This window comes from Dasypus novemcinctus, chromosome 25, assembly GCF_030445035.2.
Source record: "Dasypus novemcinctus isolate mDasNov1 chromosome 25, mDasNov1.1.hap2, whole genome shotgun sequence".
In the NCBI taxonomy this organism is placed as follows: domain Eukaryota; kingdom Metazoa; phylum Chordata; class Mammalia; order Cingulata; family Dasypodidae; genus Dasypus; species Dasypus novemcinctus.
In genome coordinates, this window is record NC_080697.1 from 34,353,253 (window position 1) to 34,371,319 (window position 18,067).

Sequence of the window (18,067 nt, forward strand, 5' to 3'; positions counted from 1 at the left end):
ACAGAAACGATAGATAATTCCCAAGGAGCTTACCAAGAGGCATTTGATATAAGCAAGAAAGAGATGCAACCCACACATCCAATCCGCCTGGGGCTGGCTCTTAACTTTTCTGTATTTTACTATGAGATCCTTAATAACCCAGAGCTTGCCTGTACACTGGCTAAAACGGTAAGACGTGTTTATAGGAAATACCCTTTTGCTAAGGTTATTTGCGATAGCAAGTATGCTAATTATTAGATACTTTTAATTGGATATCCAGGGATGATTTTTTCTGTATTTATTTTGATATCTCTTCCTTTCTCTTCCAGCCATAGCTACCTGCTCCTTTTTCTCTCAGACTTCTTATTCTCCCCCAACTATGAGTATAAGCTGTAATATCTATCTAAATAGCATATTGGTAAGGGTAATTTAAAAAGTATGAGTAACTTTAAGAAATAAAAGTTTAAAAGCATTGGAAATTAATGCCTGCCAGGTTTGATCAATACCTGCATTCTACAGAGTGTCTCACAATGGTAGGGTTAAAAGGACTTTTGCAAATAAATACTAGTTCTTATATGTAAGTATGTTAAACATGACTACCTGCTGCATGTCCTGTGAAAGAATCAAGAAAACTTGTTTATTAATTAAATATATGTAACTTTGTTAAGTTTTAGGTCATATACTTTTTTTTTTTTTTTGGTAAGGGTTTTTTTTTTTTTAAGATTTTATTTATTTTTTCTTTATTTCTTTCCCTTTTCCCCTGTTCTGCTCATTGTGTCCATTCACTGTGTGTTCTTCTGTGTCTGCTTGCATTCTCATCAGCGGCACTGGGAATCTGTGTCTCTTTTTGTTGCATCATCTTGCTGCATCAGTTCTCCATGTGTGTGGCGCTGCTCCTGGGCAGGCTGTGCTTTTTTCATGTGGGGCAGCTCTCCTTGCAGGGTGCACTCCTTGCGCATGGGGCTCCCCTACGTGGGGGACACCCCTGCATGGCACGGCAGTCCTTGCACACATCAGCACTGCGCATGGGCCAGCTCCTCACACAGGTCAGGAGGCCCTGGGTTTGAACCCTGGACCCTGCATATGGTAGGCGGACGCTCTTTTAGTTGAGCTAAATCTGCTTCCCCATCTAAGTTCTTAAACTGAGAATCTGGGCAAATGATTAACCATGGATATTAATATTTAACAGGCTTTTGATGAGGCCATTGCAGAACTTGATACACTGAATGAAGACTCATACAAAGACAGCACCCTCATCATGCAGTTGCTTAGAGACAACCTAACAGTGAGTTGTTAATGCTTTTAAAGTATTTATATTTAATTTAGAGCTGCTACCCCCCTTCCCAATCTTTTGGGGCAATTGTATAGGAGCTATACCTTCTCTTCAAAAAAAAAAAAAGAAAAGATGTATAAATAGAAAGTATTACTTTATACTTTAAATACTATTTTGTGTAGGATGAGTGTTCTTTTGTGCCTGCCTAGGTTTTCAATTTGACTAGGCATTTTATTGGACATTCCTGAGAAGGTACTAAGATTGCAGGACCACCAAATATTAACATCGTTGACTATTTTATCAGAGTAAAGATGTGTTGATAAATATAAAGTTTATGTAGTCTGTTTTCTTCCTTTGGGTGAATTAGATATAATAATTTAGGGAGTATGTAAGTATCTATGCTTTCCTAAATCACTTTGTCTAGTGACAACACTGAGTGATTATTACATCTTCCCACATATGCCTTGGAGTTACCTTTCATTACCACCCAAAACTGTTTTTGTTTTGTTTTGTTTTGTTTTTTTCAATTATTTCTTATAAGTATATTAGCAACAGTAGAAGATTATGTAGAATTCTTATTTTTCTAAAATTGCCAGTAATACCTTGGCACTATTCTAATAATACATTTTGTGAACTGTTGATAATAGTCAATAAATATTGAGTATTCTCTTTTTTACCTATCCTACAATTTGTATCCCATCCTAGAATTACAGAGATTTTCTTAGAGATCAATTTCTACACATGTACATGCACATAGGCTCTTTCCCTTAATTTCCATCACTCCCTCCTTTTTAACTCTTGGGAGCAACACAAAATAGTTCTTTTTCTGTATGACAGCCCTCCACATATTGAAGAGTTTTGGGCTTCTGGAAGTGTAGAGCATTAAATTCTAAGGAGGTCAGGTCACCTTGTTTATTCTTAAATTGCAGTACCTTCAAAGTAAAATTTGTAAACTGTAAAAATGTACCCAGATAGTGTGTGTGTGTGTGTGTGTGTGTGTGTGTGTGTGTGTGTGTGTGTGAGATAAATGCATAGCGATGAAAGGTCTACAATGAAACACTCTGGAAAGGGTGATAGTATTTGGGGTTTTGAGAAGGATAACTTTCACCCTTAGCCATAATCTCTGTATTGGTTGAATAATTTATTTGGTCACAGAATCACATTTTGATAGGACTTAATGTAACTGTCTAATCTAGAAATAGTAATTCAGTGTAATTCCTTTTTTCTAGTTATGGACATCAGACAGTGCAGGAGAAGAATGCGATGCAGCAGAAGGGGCAGAAAACTAAATGCATACAGGGTGTCATCTTTCCCCTCAAGAAACCTTTTTACACATCTCCATTCCTTATTCCACTTGGATTTCCTATAGTAAAGAAACCCATTCATGTGTATGGAATCAACTGTTTAGTCTTTTCACACTGCAGCTTTGGGAAAACTCCATTCCTTGATTTGTGTTTGTCTTGGCCTTCCTGGTGTGCAGTACTGCTGTAGAAAAGTATTAATAGCTTCATTTCATATAAACATAAGTAACTTCCAAACACTTATGTAGAGGACTAAAATGTATCTGGTATTTAAGTAATCTGAACCAGTTCTGCAAGTGACTGTGTTTTGTATTACTGTGAAGATAAGAAAATGTAGTTAATTACAATTAAAGAGTATTCTACATAATTTCTTAATTTCTACATTCTCTACCTTACTCTTCTTCAGGGATTTCCTTTCAGTAAGCAACTTTTCCATGCTCTTAATGTATTCCTTTTTAGTAGGAATCCAGAAGTATTAGATTGAATGGAAAAGCATTTGACATTTCTGGGCTGGGGGTCACAAATTGAAATGCCTCCTACATAATATATATTAAGGAAGTCAAGTATATCTGTGGCAACAGGGAGTTTCTTTATTCACTCTTCACATGCTGCTGTTTAAGTTGACAACTTCCCTTCCCAATAAAAATTCACTTACACTCCTGCCTTTGTAGTTCTGGTATTCACTTTACTATGTAATAGAAGTAGCATGTTGCTGCCAGAATACAAGCATTGCTTTTGGCAAATTAAAGTGCATGTCATTTCTTAATACACTAGAAAGGGGATATAAATTAAAGTACACAAGTCCAAGTCTAAAATTTTAGTACTTTTCCATGCAGATTTGTGCACATGTAAGAGGGTATCCACTTTGTCTAGTGATTGTTGTTTAGAGAGTTGGACCACTATTGTGTGTTGCTAATCATTGACTGTAGTCCCAAAAAAGCCTTGTGAAAATGTTATGCCCTGTGTAACAGCAGAGTAACATAAAATAAAATAACATTTTATAAACCATTTCCTATGGTGTTAAAACAAATTGCCTACACATATTTTAAGGGACTACAATCTGAAGTTCATTGATCCCTTTTATCTTCTGTAAAATGTAGTATGCATTGTGATATACTTGTCTAGGGATGCCTAGAAATGTATAAAATTGGGACTACATTTCTACCATAGATCAGTCTCATGGGCCATCTCTTTTTCCTCAGTTGTAAATGATACTTGGTTAAGTGTTATATGGAATAAAGTGGACATTTTAAAACTAGCAAAGCTAATTATGTCGTTGTGAGTGCCGTGGCTGGTGTTAGAATTAGTTTCGCTGGATATTAAAACAATGTAAGAGTTCAAGTGTACCGTAGGTGCTTAGTTTTCAAATGAGTCCCCTTTTATAAACATTCAGTTGTGCCATTAGTGAGTTTCAATTCATTTTGGTTTTATGATATCACCATGACTTTTTTTTTTTTTAAATACTTGAGATTATATGCCCCACTCCCTACCCCTTTGTACTTTCCCACATAACAACATCCTTCATTAGTGTGGTACATTTGTTAAAATTGATGAACACATAGTGGAGTATTGCTACTCCCAGTGTGGATTATAAGCCTGCATTGTAGTTTATACTGTCCCACACAATTTTGTAAGTTATGCCAAAATATATACAAAATGGCCTGTGTTCGTCTTTATAACGTCATTCAGGACCTATCTAAGAGGAGAACTCTTGTCTCTCAAGATGAGACTGACACAAGGCTTCATTAGGCATTGTTTTCTGAGGGGGAAAAAGGCAGAATTGGACTTGGGGTGGTACCCATTTAGATAAGATTTATCAGTTTAATAAGACTTTGGTTCCCAAACATATTAATCAACAAGATTAAAGATGGGAAGAACATTATAAACAGGGAGGGCAAAAAATTATCATGTCTTGAGTAATAAAATGGTAAGTACTGAATAAAGTAATCATTATGGGTTACCAAGTAGCCCTTTTAAGGAGCAGATTATTCTCAGCATTTAATTCCAGACTTAAATGTTAGTGATTTAGAACCCACCCAGGGAAAAGGGTGTAAGTAAATAAAGGTGGCTTGTTTGTTTTTTGTTTTGTTTTTATGGGGAGCATTTAAAGCCATGTTTGAGCTTTCTCTTTAACTGTCAAAAATTACTTTCTGAAATAGTTTAGGAATTTTAAATGTTATATCTAGTTTGTATATAGAACTTCATTTGGCAGTTTTTCTTTTGAAATGGCATTTAGCTTGTAATAGAAATTTGGGAAGATTGCATTCTAACACTGACTACCAAAAGAAAAGCATAGGGATTTGTATTTCACAACATAATTGTTCATTTAGCTATGATTTGTTGGTTTTAGATTGATAAAGATCAATACATTTTGTTTTGAGAGAGGTGGTAAACTACTCATGTCTGTATTTGAAATGTTTATCATTCGAGATTGTTGGGAATATTGAAAAATACTTAGGAAGTCCATTTTAAAGATATATAGGATTTCTGTCTAAAAGAAAAAGTAATTTAGGTTTGTTTTTTTTATTTTTTTAGGAGGTACTGGGGAATGAACCCAGGACCTTGTACATGTATGTAATAAGCAGGCACTCAACCACTGAGCTATACCTGGTCCCCTAATCACTTTTTTTTTTTTTTTTAGATTTTATTTATTCCCCTCCCCACCCCTGCCACCTGCATTCATTGTCTCCTCTATGTGTACATTTGCTGCACATCCTTCTATGTCTACTTGTTTTCTCGTCTTCTCTTTAGTAGGCGCCAGGAACCGATCTGGGATCTCCAATGTGGGATAGAGGCATCCAATAGCTTGAGCCACCACAACTCCCTGGTTGGTTCTGTCTCATTGTTTTTCTTCTGTGTGTCTCTTTTGTTGCATCAGTTTGCCGTGTGGGCCAGCCTTCTGCAGCATGAATCAGCTTCACCTTTACCAGGAGGCCCTGGGAACTGAACCCAGGACCCCCTATGTGGAGGACAGGAGCCCAATTGCTTGAGCTACATCCGCTTCTCCCTGATCACTTTTAAGTGGATTGATTTATGGAGTTAAGCAAATCATTCAGAAATATTCGAGGGCCTATTATAATATGCACAAATGTGATTATTTTTGTCAAATTGTGAATCTGATTATATGCTGTTTGATTATATATAGATTGTTGTAGGAAGGCTTTCCTTTTAGATTGATGAAGACACTTATTTTGTGTGTTTTATTCTGCCGTTATCTCTGTCTCATCTCCCTGTGTGTAATTTGTTTTTGATCAGCTTTGCCATATCTAGAATTGGTATTATTTTTGCTAAAGGAGAGTTTCTATGTATATGTATATGGTATGCATATCACTATTACGTTTTGAGGATCTTACAATTATGTATCAACATAAACCACAAGAATCTTTTTTGATCCATTCACTAGGTTGCTTAAGGAACCTGCAGTACCTGAAGATGAAATCATTATGAAACCAATTGGGGGCAGACTTGCAATTTAATGCTTAACTGCACTTTAGTTACAAATGACTGTGCCTTCAGAACTAATGCTTTAAAGGAGATAAGTAATAATACATGATTAGAGAAAAAAGCTTGAGACTTGCCCCATCTTCATTTTAAACTTATACCACCTTGAGCATGTCCATAAATGGTCTTGCCCTTTCATTTAGTTATAAGGAACTGACAAACAGTTGAATTCATTCTGGTGCTTGACCATGTGCTGTGCACATTCATATTTAATCTTCTCAATTGCCCTGCCAGATAGATTTCTCTTTGATAGGACATCTGATCTGAAAAATAAAATTACTTGCCCAAAGTTATACATCTTTTAAAAGTGACAGACCTAAATTCCAATGTTATACCAAGTTCATTTGTGTTATTGTTGCCAGCTTCCTTACTATGGCAAGTAAATAGGGTTATTTTTTTTCTTTTTTCTTTTACCAACAACACTTTTTTCTTTTTTCTTAGTCAATCTTCCCCCAAAGTCTGTCACTCTTGCCCTTTAGGAAAACTTCAAAGCAAAGAAGCTCAAAGACCATTGTAAAACATGTTAGACTCAACTCTTGTTATGGTTTTGAAAACAAGTCCAAAGAGAAGGTGATCGACTTAATTTTCCAAGATACCAATAACTAGTTAATATTTAAAGCCCGAAACTAGACAAAAGAACCTGATGCAAATAATTGCAGATTCTTAATAATTATTGTACTGCTAATTTGGAAAACAAAAAAAAATTTTTTAAGGAGGTACTGGGAATTGAACCCAGGACCTCATACATGGGAAGCAGGCTCTCAAACCACTAAGCCAAAACTGCTCTCTGAAAATTATTTTTAAATAAAATTTCTGTGCTCTTGCCACTTAGGTTTAGGAAATGATGGTTTTAGTTCATACTAACCTAGGTTTTTTTTTTTTTTAAGATTTATAATTTACGATTTATTTATTTATTCCAGCCCACCCCTTTCCCCCCGCTTGTGGCTTGCTTACTGTCTGCTCTCTGTGTCAGTTCACTGTGTGTTCTGTATCTGCTTGTCTCCCTTTGTTACATCATCTTGCTGCACGAGCTCTGCGTGGGCGTGGGCCATCAGCTCTCTGCAGGCATGGGCCAGCTTGCCTTCACAAGGAGACCCTGGGATGCTAACCCAGGGCCTCCCATATGGTAGATGGGAGCCCAGTCGATTAAGCCACAGCCGTTTCCCTAACCTAGTAAGTTTTTAAAAAGCTATGGGTCCTCTATCTTCAGAAAGTCCTAAGGAGGTAAGGAAAGTGTATTACCAAGCATTGTCAAATTTATAGTTTGAATATATTTTTTATTTCATATGCTTTATACTGAAGACCCTGTATGATCAACATGAATCCTGTATTCAGTGCTTAATTTCAGTATAGTGGAAAGGCCATCAGCCAGGGTTCTTGTTCCCCCTAACTGGATAGCTGTATTTGATCTTGGGCCAGCATATTCAGGGCCTGAGTTTCCCATCTGTATTTAATAGGTCCTCAACGGGCACTGTTTTTTTGTTTTATTTTTTTAATATTAAAATTTTTGTATTAACTTTTTTTTATTAAAGTTAACATCACATAGGTTCATTAAAAAAATACTCACATAACCCACTCCCCACCCCCACCCCCATCATTTTTGTAAATTGTATTTTTTTGAAGATACGTCACAGAAAATGTTACATTATAAAAAACATGAGGTTCCTGTACACCTCCCATCCCCCCACCCCACTCCTCCCACACCAACAACCTCACCCATCATTGTGGCACACTCATCACATTCAGCGAACACATTTTGGAGCACTGCTGCACCACGTGGATAATAGTTTACCCTGTAGTTCACGCTTTTCCCCCAATACATTCAGTGGGTTATGGCAGGATATATAATATCCAGCATCTGACCCTGCATTATCATTTAGGACAACTCCCAAGTCCCAGAAATGCCCCCTCATCACATCTCTTCTTCCCTCTTCCTGCCCTCAGCATCTACTGTGGCCACATTCTCCACATCAGTGATAAAATTTCTTCTATTACTAGTCACAATAGTTTTATGATAGAATATCAGTAAGTCCACCCTAATGCATATTTTATTTCTCCGTTCTGTGGACCCTGAGATGGTGATGTCCACTCCACCTCTATATTGAGGGGGGCAAGAGGCATTGCTTTTGAACATCTTCATAAATAAAACTTGGTTTCATTGATTTTGAAGGGTTTCTCCCATTTTAAAGAGGGGCAACTAAGGCACAGAAGTTAGTGACTTGTCCTAGGACATAGGTCTCAGCAAAGTAAGTAGTGGAGCCAAGATTTTAACCTGGATAGTCCTGCTTTAGAGTTGGCACTCTTAGCTACGGTGCTGGGTATGCTGGGTATTTTGCAGATTGAAACAGTAATGCTAGACTAGGGCTTTTTTAAACTAGGTCTTGACCACTTAGTGTTTAGTGGGAATGGGTCACAGCTCTTTTTTATTATTTTAATGAAATAGAAGGGGAAAAATGAAGACCGTGTAGCATGTTGCAATGTACCGTGAAGCCACCTTTAATTTCTATAAGTTTGTGAACAGTGGGTTGTAGTGTAAAAACTGATATCTTACTGTGAATCAAATGCATTTGAAAGTCTTTTCCACTAGATAGGTGTCTTTGCAATCTGTGTCCAGGGCTTAAATTAGAATTTTTACTGTTCTGAATAATTGCAACATCTTTTTTATGCACATTGTTGAGTCTATTACTTACAACATATGTAACAATGGTAAAACTACAATGTGCTGAGTAATGAGTCTCCTTTGATGCCCTTTTTGAGAGCAATATTTTTATTACACCTTGCACAAGGAATTATGCACAGATAAATTTTTTTAATCTTTTCTTTCTCAGACAGTATTTCTGAAACATTTCACAGCTTTGACATAAGACCACTGTGGAAATAATGCAGAAATCATGGTGGTGTCATGATATACTCAGCTATCAAAGGACCTTGTTTAGAACTTTCATGGGACATGAATTAAGTGGGCTTGAAACTAGATTGACAAGTAAAAACCAGAGAGTACAATAAACCTTACTACTAAATTTCGGGCTCCTAAATTTTGTTTGAGCTGGAATACCTTGTCAGGAATTTCTGGGGTTCTTACTCAAAAGCATAACAAAAGGGTTGTTTAGAAATTTCCTTCATGATTCAGACAAGTAGAAGTATATAGTATTAAAGCAATAGTTCTCAAGTACCTTGTTCTGACCAGCAGCATCAGCAGCTGAACTGAAAGTTTTTGTGAAACCAGTCATGTGGATAACAAAATCAACCATACTTTGAGCAGACCTATTGCCCCAGATTTTCAAGGACATAGACATAAAAAGAAAATGACAGTGTAACTTGGGAATGCAAAGTTAAAAAAAAAAAAGGATTAAGCAATAGGTTTGTTTCTAATTAGCGTTCTCTGATGGAGTAAAGTGGGGAAAGGTCATCCTGTTAAGTGAAGAAATATCAAGATCCAGAGAGTCAAGACAAAAGGGCTTTGTGTCTGGGTGTGAGTTCATTGTAGGTTAGTGATTGATAGCACCTCAAGGCCAAACTTGAGGAGGGCATCACACGTGGAGGTGTGCTCAGCCACATGCACACTCACACACCCGTAGTTTCTGACTCAGTGGGTTTGGAGTGGGGCCTGAAAGGTAATTTGCATTTCTAACAAGTTTCCAGATGCTGCTGATGCTGCTGGTCAGAACAGGGTACTTGAGAACTACTGCTTTAAGGAAGCTGAATAAAGAAGAGTAAATGACCAAGTGAGTTTTACAGCCAGGTAATAAAAATAAATCAGTGAAAGCATTCTGGGTCAGAGTCCAGCACACTTAAAATTTGTGTCCCTGAAGCTAATGAATGAGAAGGCTTTTCCTCTTACCAACTGAAATTAATTGGGTTATATATGTAAAAGTTAGCACAGGAGGCTCACATTTAGGTCTAAGTCTCTCTTAGTCATTGCCGTTATTAACTGTTGTCTATTGAACTTAAAAATAGTTTTACTCTAGTCATGACCAGCAGATTTCACGGTTTGACAAGATGTAAAGGGGAGGTAGGTAAGGATTGATCCTTAGGGTCTTGGTAAAGAGGCTGGAGATCCAGGTGACAGGTGGATGTGAGGTCAGGTCTGTGTTCAGTTTTACTGGGAGATGAGTGTTGATGGGAGATTGGTCTAAAGCTTGAGACAAGAAGCCAGGGCTGTATCTTATCCATGAGCAGGAAGCCCAGAAGCTTTGTTGTTTGGGCATCATGTGAGCTGACTAAAAAATAAAGGTCATGTGGGTCAAAAGACCCAAAATTCCTGTTTCAAATTAGAGCATTTGAGTTCATTCTCTCTCTTCAGCAATCTCTCCACTTCCTAAACTGTTGATGTAAGACAAAAATAAAATGCAAACAAGCCACCTTTCTCTTTTAAAGGTTGGAATAGAATAAATGATATGTAGGAATATAGTATTCCATTGACTTACTTCATTTGCCTTAAAAGGGTTATAGAAAAGGATCAGAAAGCTATTTCAAGCCAAACCACAAGTATTTCTTACAGGGTAATCTAACATGAATTTATTATTAGGGTAGAGAAGTAATATTCAAACAAATCTTTGTTGGCCACCTAGTTTATTTTCAAACCTGAGTTCGGAAACAAAGAATTTGAAGACATTGAAGAGCTGGCTTTATCTCTCAAGTTTGTAAGAGAACAAACACATGAAACACCATACGTAATGAAACAATTCTTGTTAGCAGCTCAAGAGAATGAAATGTGCAAAATAGGAATTTCTAGGCTTAGAAATGGGAGAAGAGTACAGCATGGAGATATGTGGAATAAGTTGGATGACCCAAATACTAGCTCAGGATATTTTTTTACCACTTGCTAATAAGAAAAGTTCTGAAGTTTTGCCAAATTACTCTAGGCATCTGTTATGAAAAGAGCTTGGAAAGAGAAGTCAGGTGGCTCTAGATTTGACTCTTGCTTCCACCACTTAGTAGTCATGTGACCTTGAACAGTCACCTAATCTGAGCTGATACCTACTTCAAATGATTGTTAGAGGATCATATAAGTTAATTTATCCAGTCTAAAAGTATTTGATTATCTGCTATATGCCAGGTATTATGCTAAGTGAACAAAACAGACAAGGACCTGGTGCCTGGCATATAGTAGGAACTCAGTAGCTCTTTCCTAAACATCTCGTTGCATACATCCGTATCATTTGTTTTAATTCTTTACTATGAAGTCATTTTCTTTCCAAGTATTTTAGAGCAAATAACAGGCAACATATCTTTTCATAGAATTTAATTCAGTATATCTCTCAAAAAATACGGACATTTCGTACCAAAGTCTTATTAACAAAATTGCATTCATTCTTTGGTATTATCTAATATTATAATCAAATTTCCCCAATGATTCCAAAAATATATTTGGCTTGTTGGAATCAGGATTCAGAAAACATCAACATGTTGCATTTGTTTGTATTATCTTTTCTGTCTCAATCTACAGTATCCTTTTTTGGGAGGATAAAAGTCTTGTTGCAGAAGCCAGATTCCTTTAGAATGTCTTACATTTTGGATTTGTCTATTGTTTCCTTTCAGTTTAACTAGCTCCTCTATTTTCCATATTTTCGTAAATGAAACTCAGCTCAATAGGCTTTATTTGACTCATGTTCAACTTTTCTGGCAAGAAATCTTTATAGGTATTCTGTACACTTCCTACTGTATCACATCAAGAGTCATGCCCAGGTATCTTAATCTCAATAAATAAATGTTCCCTGTGTCTTTTTAAAAAAATTTTAAAAAGATACTTATATTACATAAATGTTACATAAAAAATGTAGGGACTTCCCATATGCCCTACTCCCCACACCTCCCACACTTTCCCACATTAACAACATCCTTCATTAGTGTGGTACATTTGTTAAAATTGATGAACACCTATTGGAGCATTGCCACTAAATATGGATTATAGTTTACATTATAGTTTAAACTCTCCTGCACAATTTTATAGGTTATGACAAGATATATAATGGCCTCTGTCTTTAATTGCAACATCATTCAGGACAACTCCAATATCCTGAAAATGCCTCCACATTACACCTATTTTTCCCCTCTTCCCTGTGTCTTGAGTGCCCTCCTTTCCCTTTCTGCCTAGCAAATTTCTGTTCATCCCTTAAAACCTTGTTTCATTGAAATAAACATTTAGCATTATACTAGCCAGTCATACTTAAAACTAGTATTGCCGCTTGTCAAATAATTTTAAAATTACTTGTCGGATAATCTTAAAGCCCTAAGAGATGGATGAGAATTGAGATAAACATGGGGTATTATGGCACGTGGAGAAGAGTCACTTAACTGAGGGCTGGCTATTGTGGTCAGTAAGGATTTCCTGAAAATGATATTCCAGTTGAATGCTGAAAGATGAGTAGGAACTATCCCATCAAAGAGAAGAGGAAGATTTTGTAAATCTGTGTAAAGGCACAGAAATGTGAGACAGCAGGGAACTTTCAGCTTTTGAATATTGTTGAAGGAGAAAATGTGAAACACAAAGTAATGAGAAAGAAACCAGATTGTGGAGAGCCCTGTTGGGCAGGCAAAGGAGCAAGATATATATCCACTGGGTAATGGAAAGCAAATAAGAGAAGAGATGATGAGTGCTGTCTTTTAGAAATGTAACTTTGATAGCAGTATGGAGGATGGGCTGGAGCAACCCACACTGGAGGCACGAAAACCAGTTAGGGGTCTACTGGGCCAGAGAAGATCAAGTTCCAACCTGGGAAAGTGCTCTTCCCTCCCCTCATGTGGCCCTTTCCGCCATTGGCCTCAAATAGAGTTAGTCTCTCCCATTTTGCTTTCAGTTTGGTTCCTCTGGTGCTATTAGGGTTATTTTCATTCTTTTCCTATTTCAGATCAATAAGCTGTAGGATTTAAAGCAAGAAGGGACTGCAGCAGACATTGGTCATATTTGCCCATATAGCATCTGGAAACCTTATTTTTCTGAGAGGTCCCATTGTTAGGAGGCAGAGCCAAATTTCCATCTCCTGGCAACTGGAATATAGGCTAATGAAGTAGCTTCAGCTAACTAGATGCTCTAGGACTCAGAATCCTAAAGGAATCCTAAAGGAAGGGACACAAAAATGCAGATGACACAAAAATGCAGGATTGATTCATGGTGGCCCAGGCAATCCAGTGGTGACTTGAAGATTGAGTTCTGTGGCAGCACTGCTGGTGGTGCTATCCTCCCAGACTGCTGGGCATGACTTCGGCTGTGTTCCCTTTACTGCCCATTTCCCTTGGCTCTTGTTTTGTGAGTCTGGTTTTTCAGCCCTCTCATCAATTGTGTGAACTACTGGATAGCCTTCCAATAAACTCTTTTTCTGGTTAATTCACCCTGATTTGACTCCTATTTACAACTAAAAGGCCTTACTGATAAAGGATTTGGAAGATTCTGTTTGCATTTAACTTCTAGATCTGTAACTTCCCTCCTGTTGCCTGGATAGAATGAGCAGGTTCCCAAAAATAGAGCAAGGCCATTGCTAATTTATTTGATCCAAAGTGAAGAAGGTTCCGGATGGCGCTAGGAAAAATACTACTTCTTAGATAGAAATGGTTAGTAATATTTTCTTCTACACTTTGGTAAAAGCTAGAATAGAGAAGATTACAAACTCAAATTAGGATACTCTTCCTGTCTTTCTCTTCTTAGAAAAATCTCAAGGGCAAATATCTCTGACTCATAAGGAGCTAAGAACTCTTTACTGTGTAAAGAGCTTTGTCTTTACAGTCTACAAAGATGGCAGTGTTAGACGTTCAAGGCTGCTGTTCCACATGATCTTTGAAAAACTAGCAAAAACTGGCAGAGCTACCTTCCTCATAATTCCTGAAAACAATAAAAGGGTTGCAGTAACTGGGCAAATGTAGAATCAAGAAAATACAGCTTTAAAAACAGTAGGAGAAGCATGTGACACCTTACTGGTCCCTCCCCTACCCCCGTTCTAGTGTAGTATGGACCAGCCTGCACTGGTGAATCCTTGGCCCTCTTCTGGAGGGAGTAGAGAAACTCCTCTGCACGTACTGGGGTGCCTGTATGTCAGTACCAATCTGTTGGGTGGCAGCAAGAAAGACTAAACCAGGAAACTTGTCTCTGGCTCACTCTCCCAGAACTTTCCCTGCAGGCTTACTGAGAGCTAAAGCAGTGGAATAAACAATTAAATCATAACCTCTTGGAGCAAAGGATTACTTGCTTTAAGTGACAATGATAACACCCTAGATGGGGAGAAAGTCTGTTTCATGGGGAGTACAGGAGACATTTGAATTCCTTTAAATGGGGAATTTCTAAGACCATGAGCAAGCACAAGGCCAAGACAAGACTCAGGCACAGAAAAGAGGGGACCCCTGCACTTCACATTTGCCTCAGGCTGATCATCTTGCTAAGAAAGCTTGACTCCAAAGGAGTGGTCCAGCCACGTTAGAGCTAATTTGCGAAGAGTTTGAAAAGTGCGTTTTGCTTTGCTTTGCTTTGTTCTTGTTAACTCCTAGCACTCAAGGAACTCTCTGTCATATCACTGGCTGGATACAAACTTATGGAACAGCTCAGAGAATAAACCCCTGAGTTAACACTTTAAAATATTAAAATGTAGGGCACATGTGGTTCAAGCAGTTGAGTACCTGCTTCCCACATGGGAGGTCCTGGGTTTGGTTCCTGGTGCCCCCTAAAACAAACAATAAGCAAACAAATGAAAAAAACCAACTCAGGGGAACTGATATGGCTCAGTGGTTGAGTGCTGATTTCCCACATATGAGGTACAGTGTGCAGTGAAAGACAAAGACTTAGGAAATGATGAAACAAGATTAAAATCCAGAAACTACCAAAGAGGAGGACCAAACTTTGAACATACTGGACAAAGACTTTTAAAAAATGATCCTCAATATGCTGATGGAAATAAAGGAAACCACAGAGAAAAAACTAAAGGATATCAAAACAGTGAAGGGACAATATGAGAAAATTTAAAAGGAACCCATAATATGGAAGTTGAAAAACATAATAACTAAAGGGAAAAATTCCCTAGATGGTTTCAACAGCAGGTTTGAACTGGCAAAAGGAACCAGCGATCTCAAAGACAAAACAACTGAAATGATTCTTCCTGCAGAGAAGAAAGAAAAGAGAATTTTTAAAAGCAAACAAAGCCTAAGAGACTGTGGGGTAGCATCAGGCATACCAACATATGCATTACAGGAATCCCAGAAGGGCAAGAAGAAAAAAAAGAAGCAGAAGAAATAATCAAGGAAATAGTGGCAGAAGATGTCCTAAATTTAATGAAAGACATGAATATGCACATTCAAGTAGCATTAGAGCCCCAAACAGGATAAACTTGAAGGTAGCCAAGCCAAGACATAGCATTCAAACTGTTGAATGCTAGGGACAAGAAGAAAGTTCTGAATACTGCAAGAGAAAAACTGTGTGTTATGTACAATAAGATTAAGTGCCACTTTCTCATCAGAAACCAGGAGGCAATAAGGCAGTGAAATAAAATACTTAAAGTGCTGAAAGAAAACAATTGCCAACAAATACTTTTAAATCTGTCTTTCAAAAATGAGGGAGATTAAGACATTCCCATATAAACAAAAGCTGAGGGAGTTCATCACCACTAGACCTTCTATATAAGCAATGCTAAAAGGATTACTTCAGACTAAAAGGAAAGGACACTAGACAGTGGATTGAAGCAACATAAAGAAATAAAGACCTCTGGTAATGGTAACCATATGGATAATTAAAAATGCCAGTACTGGGAAGCGGACTTGGCCCACTGGTTAGGGTGTCCTTCTACCACATGGGAGGTCCATGGTTCTAACCCCGGGCCTCCTTGACCTGTGTGGAGCTGGCCCATGCGCAATGCTGATGTGCGCAAGGGGTGTCCCTGCGTAGGGGTGTCCCCGGCAAGGGGGGCGCCCCGTAAGGAGAGCAGCCCAGCGCCAAAGAAAGTGCAGCCTGCCTAAGAATGGCGTAGCCACCCAGCGCCAAAGAAAGTGCAGCCTGCCTAAGAATGGCGCCACCCACATGGAGAAATGACACAACAAGATGACACAGTGAAAAGAAACACAGATTCCCATGCCGCTGACGACAACAGAAGCGAACAAAAAAGACACAGCAAATAGACACAGAGAACAGACAACCGGGGGGGGGGAAGGGGAGAGAAATAAATAAATCTTAAAAAAAAATGTCAGCACTATTGTATTTTTTGGTATATAACTCCACTTTTCACTTCTTACAAGTTCTAAAATGCAAAAGCATAAAAAGTTAACTCTGTGGTTTTGGACATACAGGAAAAAGGTGGGGGTAACCACAAAGAAAATAACCTGAAAAATATATAAAGAGATGAGAATGGACTGAAAATGGTACAATACAAAAAAAAAATAAAATAAATATGAAAGTAGGCATTAACAGAGGAATTGAGGGACAAAAAAAGGTATGACTTAAAAAGACCAAATAGCAAAATGGCAGTAGAAAGTCCTGCATTGTTGGCAGTTACTTAAAATGGATTAAACTATACAGTCAAAACACAGAGATTGGCAGAATAGTTTGTATTTTTAAAAAAAAAAAAAAAAGCATTACCCATCTTATGCTGTTTCAAAGAGATTCAAATTCAAATACTCAGGTAAGTTGAAAGTGAAAGGATGGAAAAAAATATTCCATGCAAATAGTAACAAAAAGAGAAGAGGGGTAGCTAAACTAGTATCAGATAAAATAGTCTTTAAGTAAAAAACTGTAACAAGGGACAAAGAAGGTCACTTTATACTCATAAAAGGGTCAATTCAACAAGAACACAAAATTTTAAATTTGGCAGAGCCCCAAAATATTTGAAACAAGTATTTACAATTCAAGGGAGAAATAGTTGTACATTCATAGTTGCAGACCTCAATACACCACTTTCAATAATGGATAAAACATCTAGAGAGAAGGTCAATAGGGAAATAGAAGAGTTGAGCAATTCTCTAACTCAGCTAAACCTGAAAGATGTAAATAACCACTTCATCCAACAGCAGCTGAATACAAGTTCTTCTTGTACATGGATCATTCTCCAGGAACCATATGTTAAGTTCCAAAACATACAATGTATCATCTCTGACCAGAATATAATGAAGCTGGATCAATAACAGAGGGAGAATTGGAAAATTTACCAATATGTGGAAATTTTAGGAAACATCTTGAGACACCTGAAAACAAAAACACAGCATACCAAAATTTATGGGATGCAGCAAAGGCAGTGATAAGAGGGAAATTTAAACTCTAAATGCCTATAGTTAAAAAAGAAGAAAGATCTCAAATCAGTGACCTAACATAAATGGAGGATCTGGGAAAAGAAGAGCAAACTAATTCAAAGTGAGAAGAAGGAAGGAAATAACAAAGATTAGAGTGGACATAATGGAATAGAGGACAAAACACACGCACACAATAGGGAGAACAACAAAACCAAAAGTTTGTTCTTTATAAAGATCAATAAAATAAAATTGACAAACCTTAGCTAGACTGACATAGACAAAAAGAGAGAATACAAATAACTAAAATCAGAAATGAAAGAGGAGGGGGAGGATTGCTACTGATCCCGCTGAAATAAACAAGTCTATAAGAGGATACTATGAACAAATGTACATCAACAAATTGGATAACCTGTATGAAATGGACAAATTCTTTTTTTTTTTTTAAAGATTTATTTATTTATTTATTTATTTAATTCCCCTCCCCTCCCCCGGTTGTCTGTTTTCTGTGTCTTTTTGCTGCGTCTTGTTTCTTTGTCCGCTTCTGTTGTCATCAGCAGCAAGGGAAGTGTGGGCGGCGCCATTCCTCAGCAGGCTGCTCCCTCCTTCGCGCTGGGCGGCTCTCCTTATGGGTGCACTCCTTGTGCGTGGGGCTCCCTTACGCGGGGGACACCCCTGTGTAGCAGGGCACTCCTTGCGCGGATCAGCACTGCGCATGGGCCAGCTCCACACGGGTCAAGGAGGCCCGGGGCTTGAACCGCGGACCTCCCATGTGGTAGATGGACGCCCTAACCACTGGGCCAAAGTCAGTTTCCCT

The 18,067-nt window shown here is 37.8% G+C and overlaps 1 protein-coding gene across 2 annotated transcripts in view; it reads left to right on the top strand.

The window, feature by feature from the left end:
* The window catches only part of YWHAQ (tyrosine 3-monooxygenase/tryptophan 5-monooxygenase activation protein theta), a 35,586-nt gene extending 31,775 nt beyond the window's left edge, over nt 1-3,811 (top strand). The window contains exons 4-6 of one of the 2 annotated variants that reach the window (XM_004457207.5): nt 5-168; nt 1,169-1,264; nt 2,482-3,811. In XM_004457207.5, the coding sequence (XP_004457264.1) occupies nt 5-168; nt 1,169-1,264; nt 2,482-2,541 (320 nt within the window). In that variant the 3' untranslated portion in view covers nt 2,542-3,811. Of the gene's footprint in view, nt 1-4; nt 169-1,168; nt 1,265-2,462 lie in introns of both variants that reach the window. The other variant, XM_058287890.2, reaches the window with a different exon arrangement.
* Nucleotides 3,812-18,067: the final 14,256 nt, after the last annotated feature.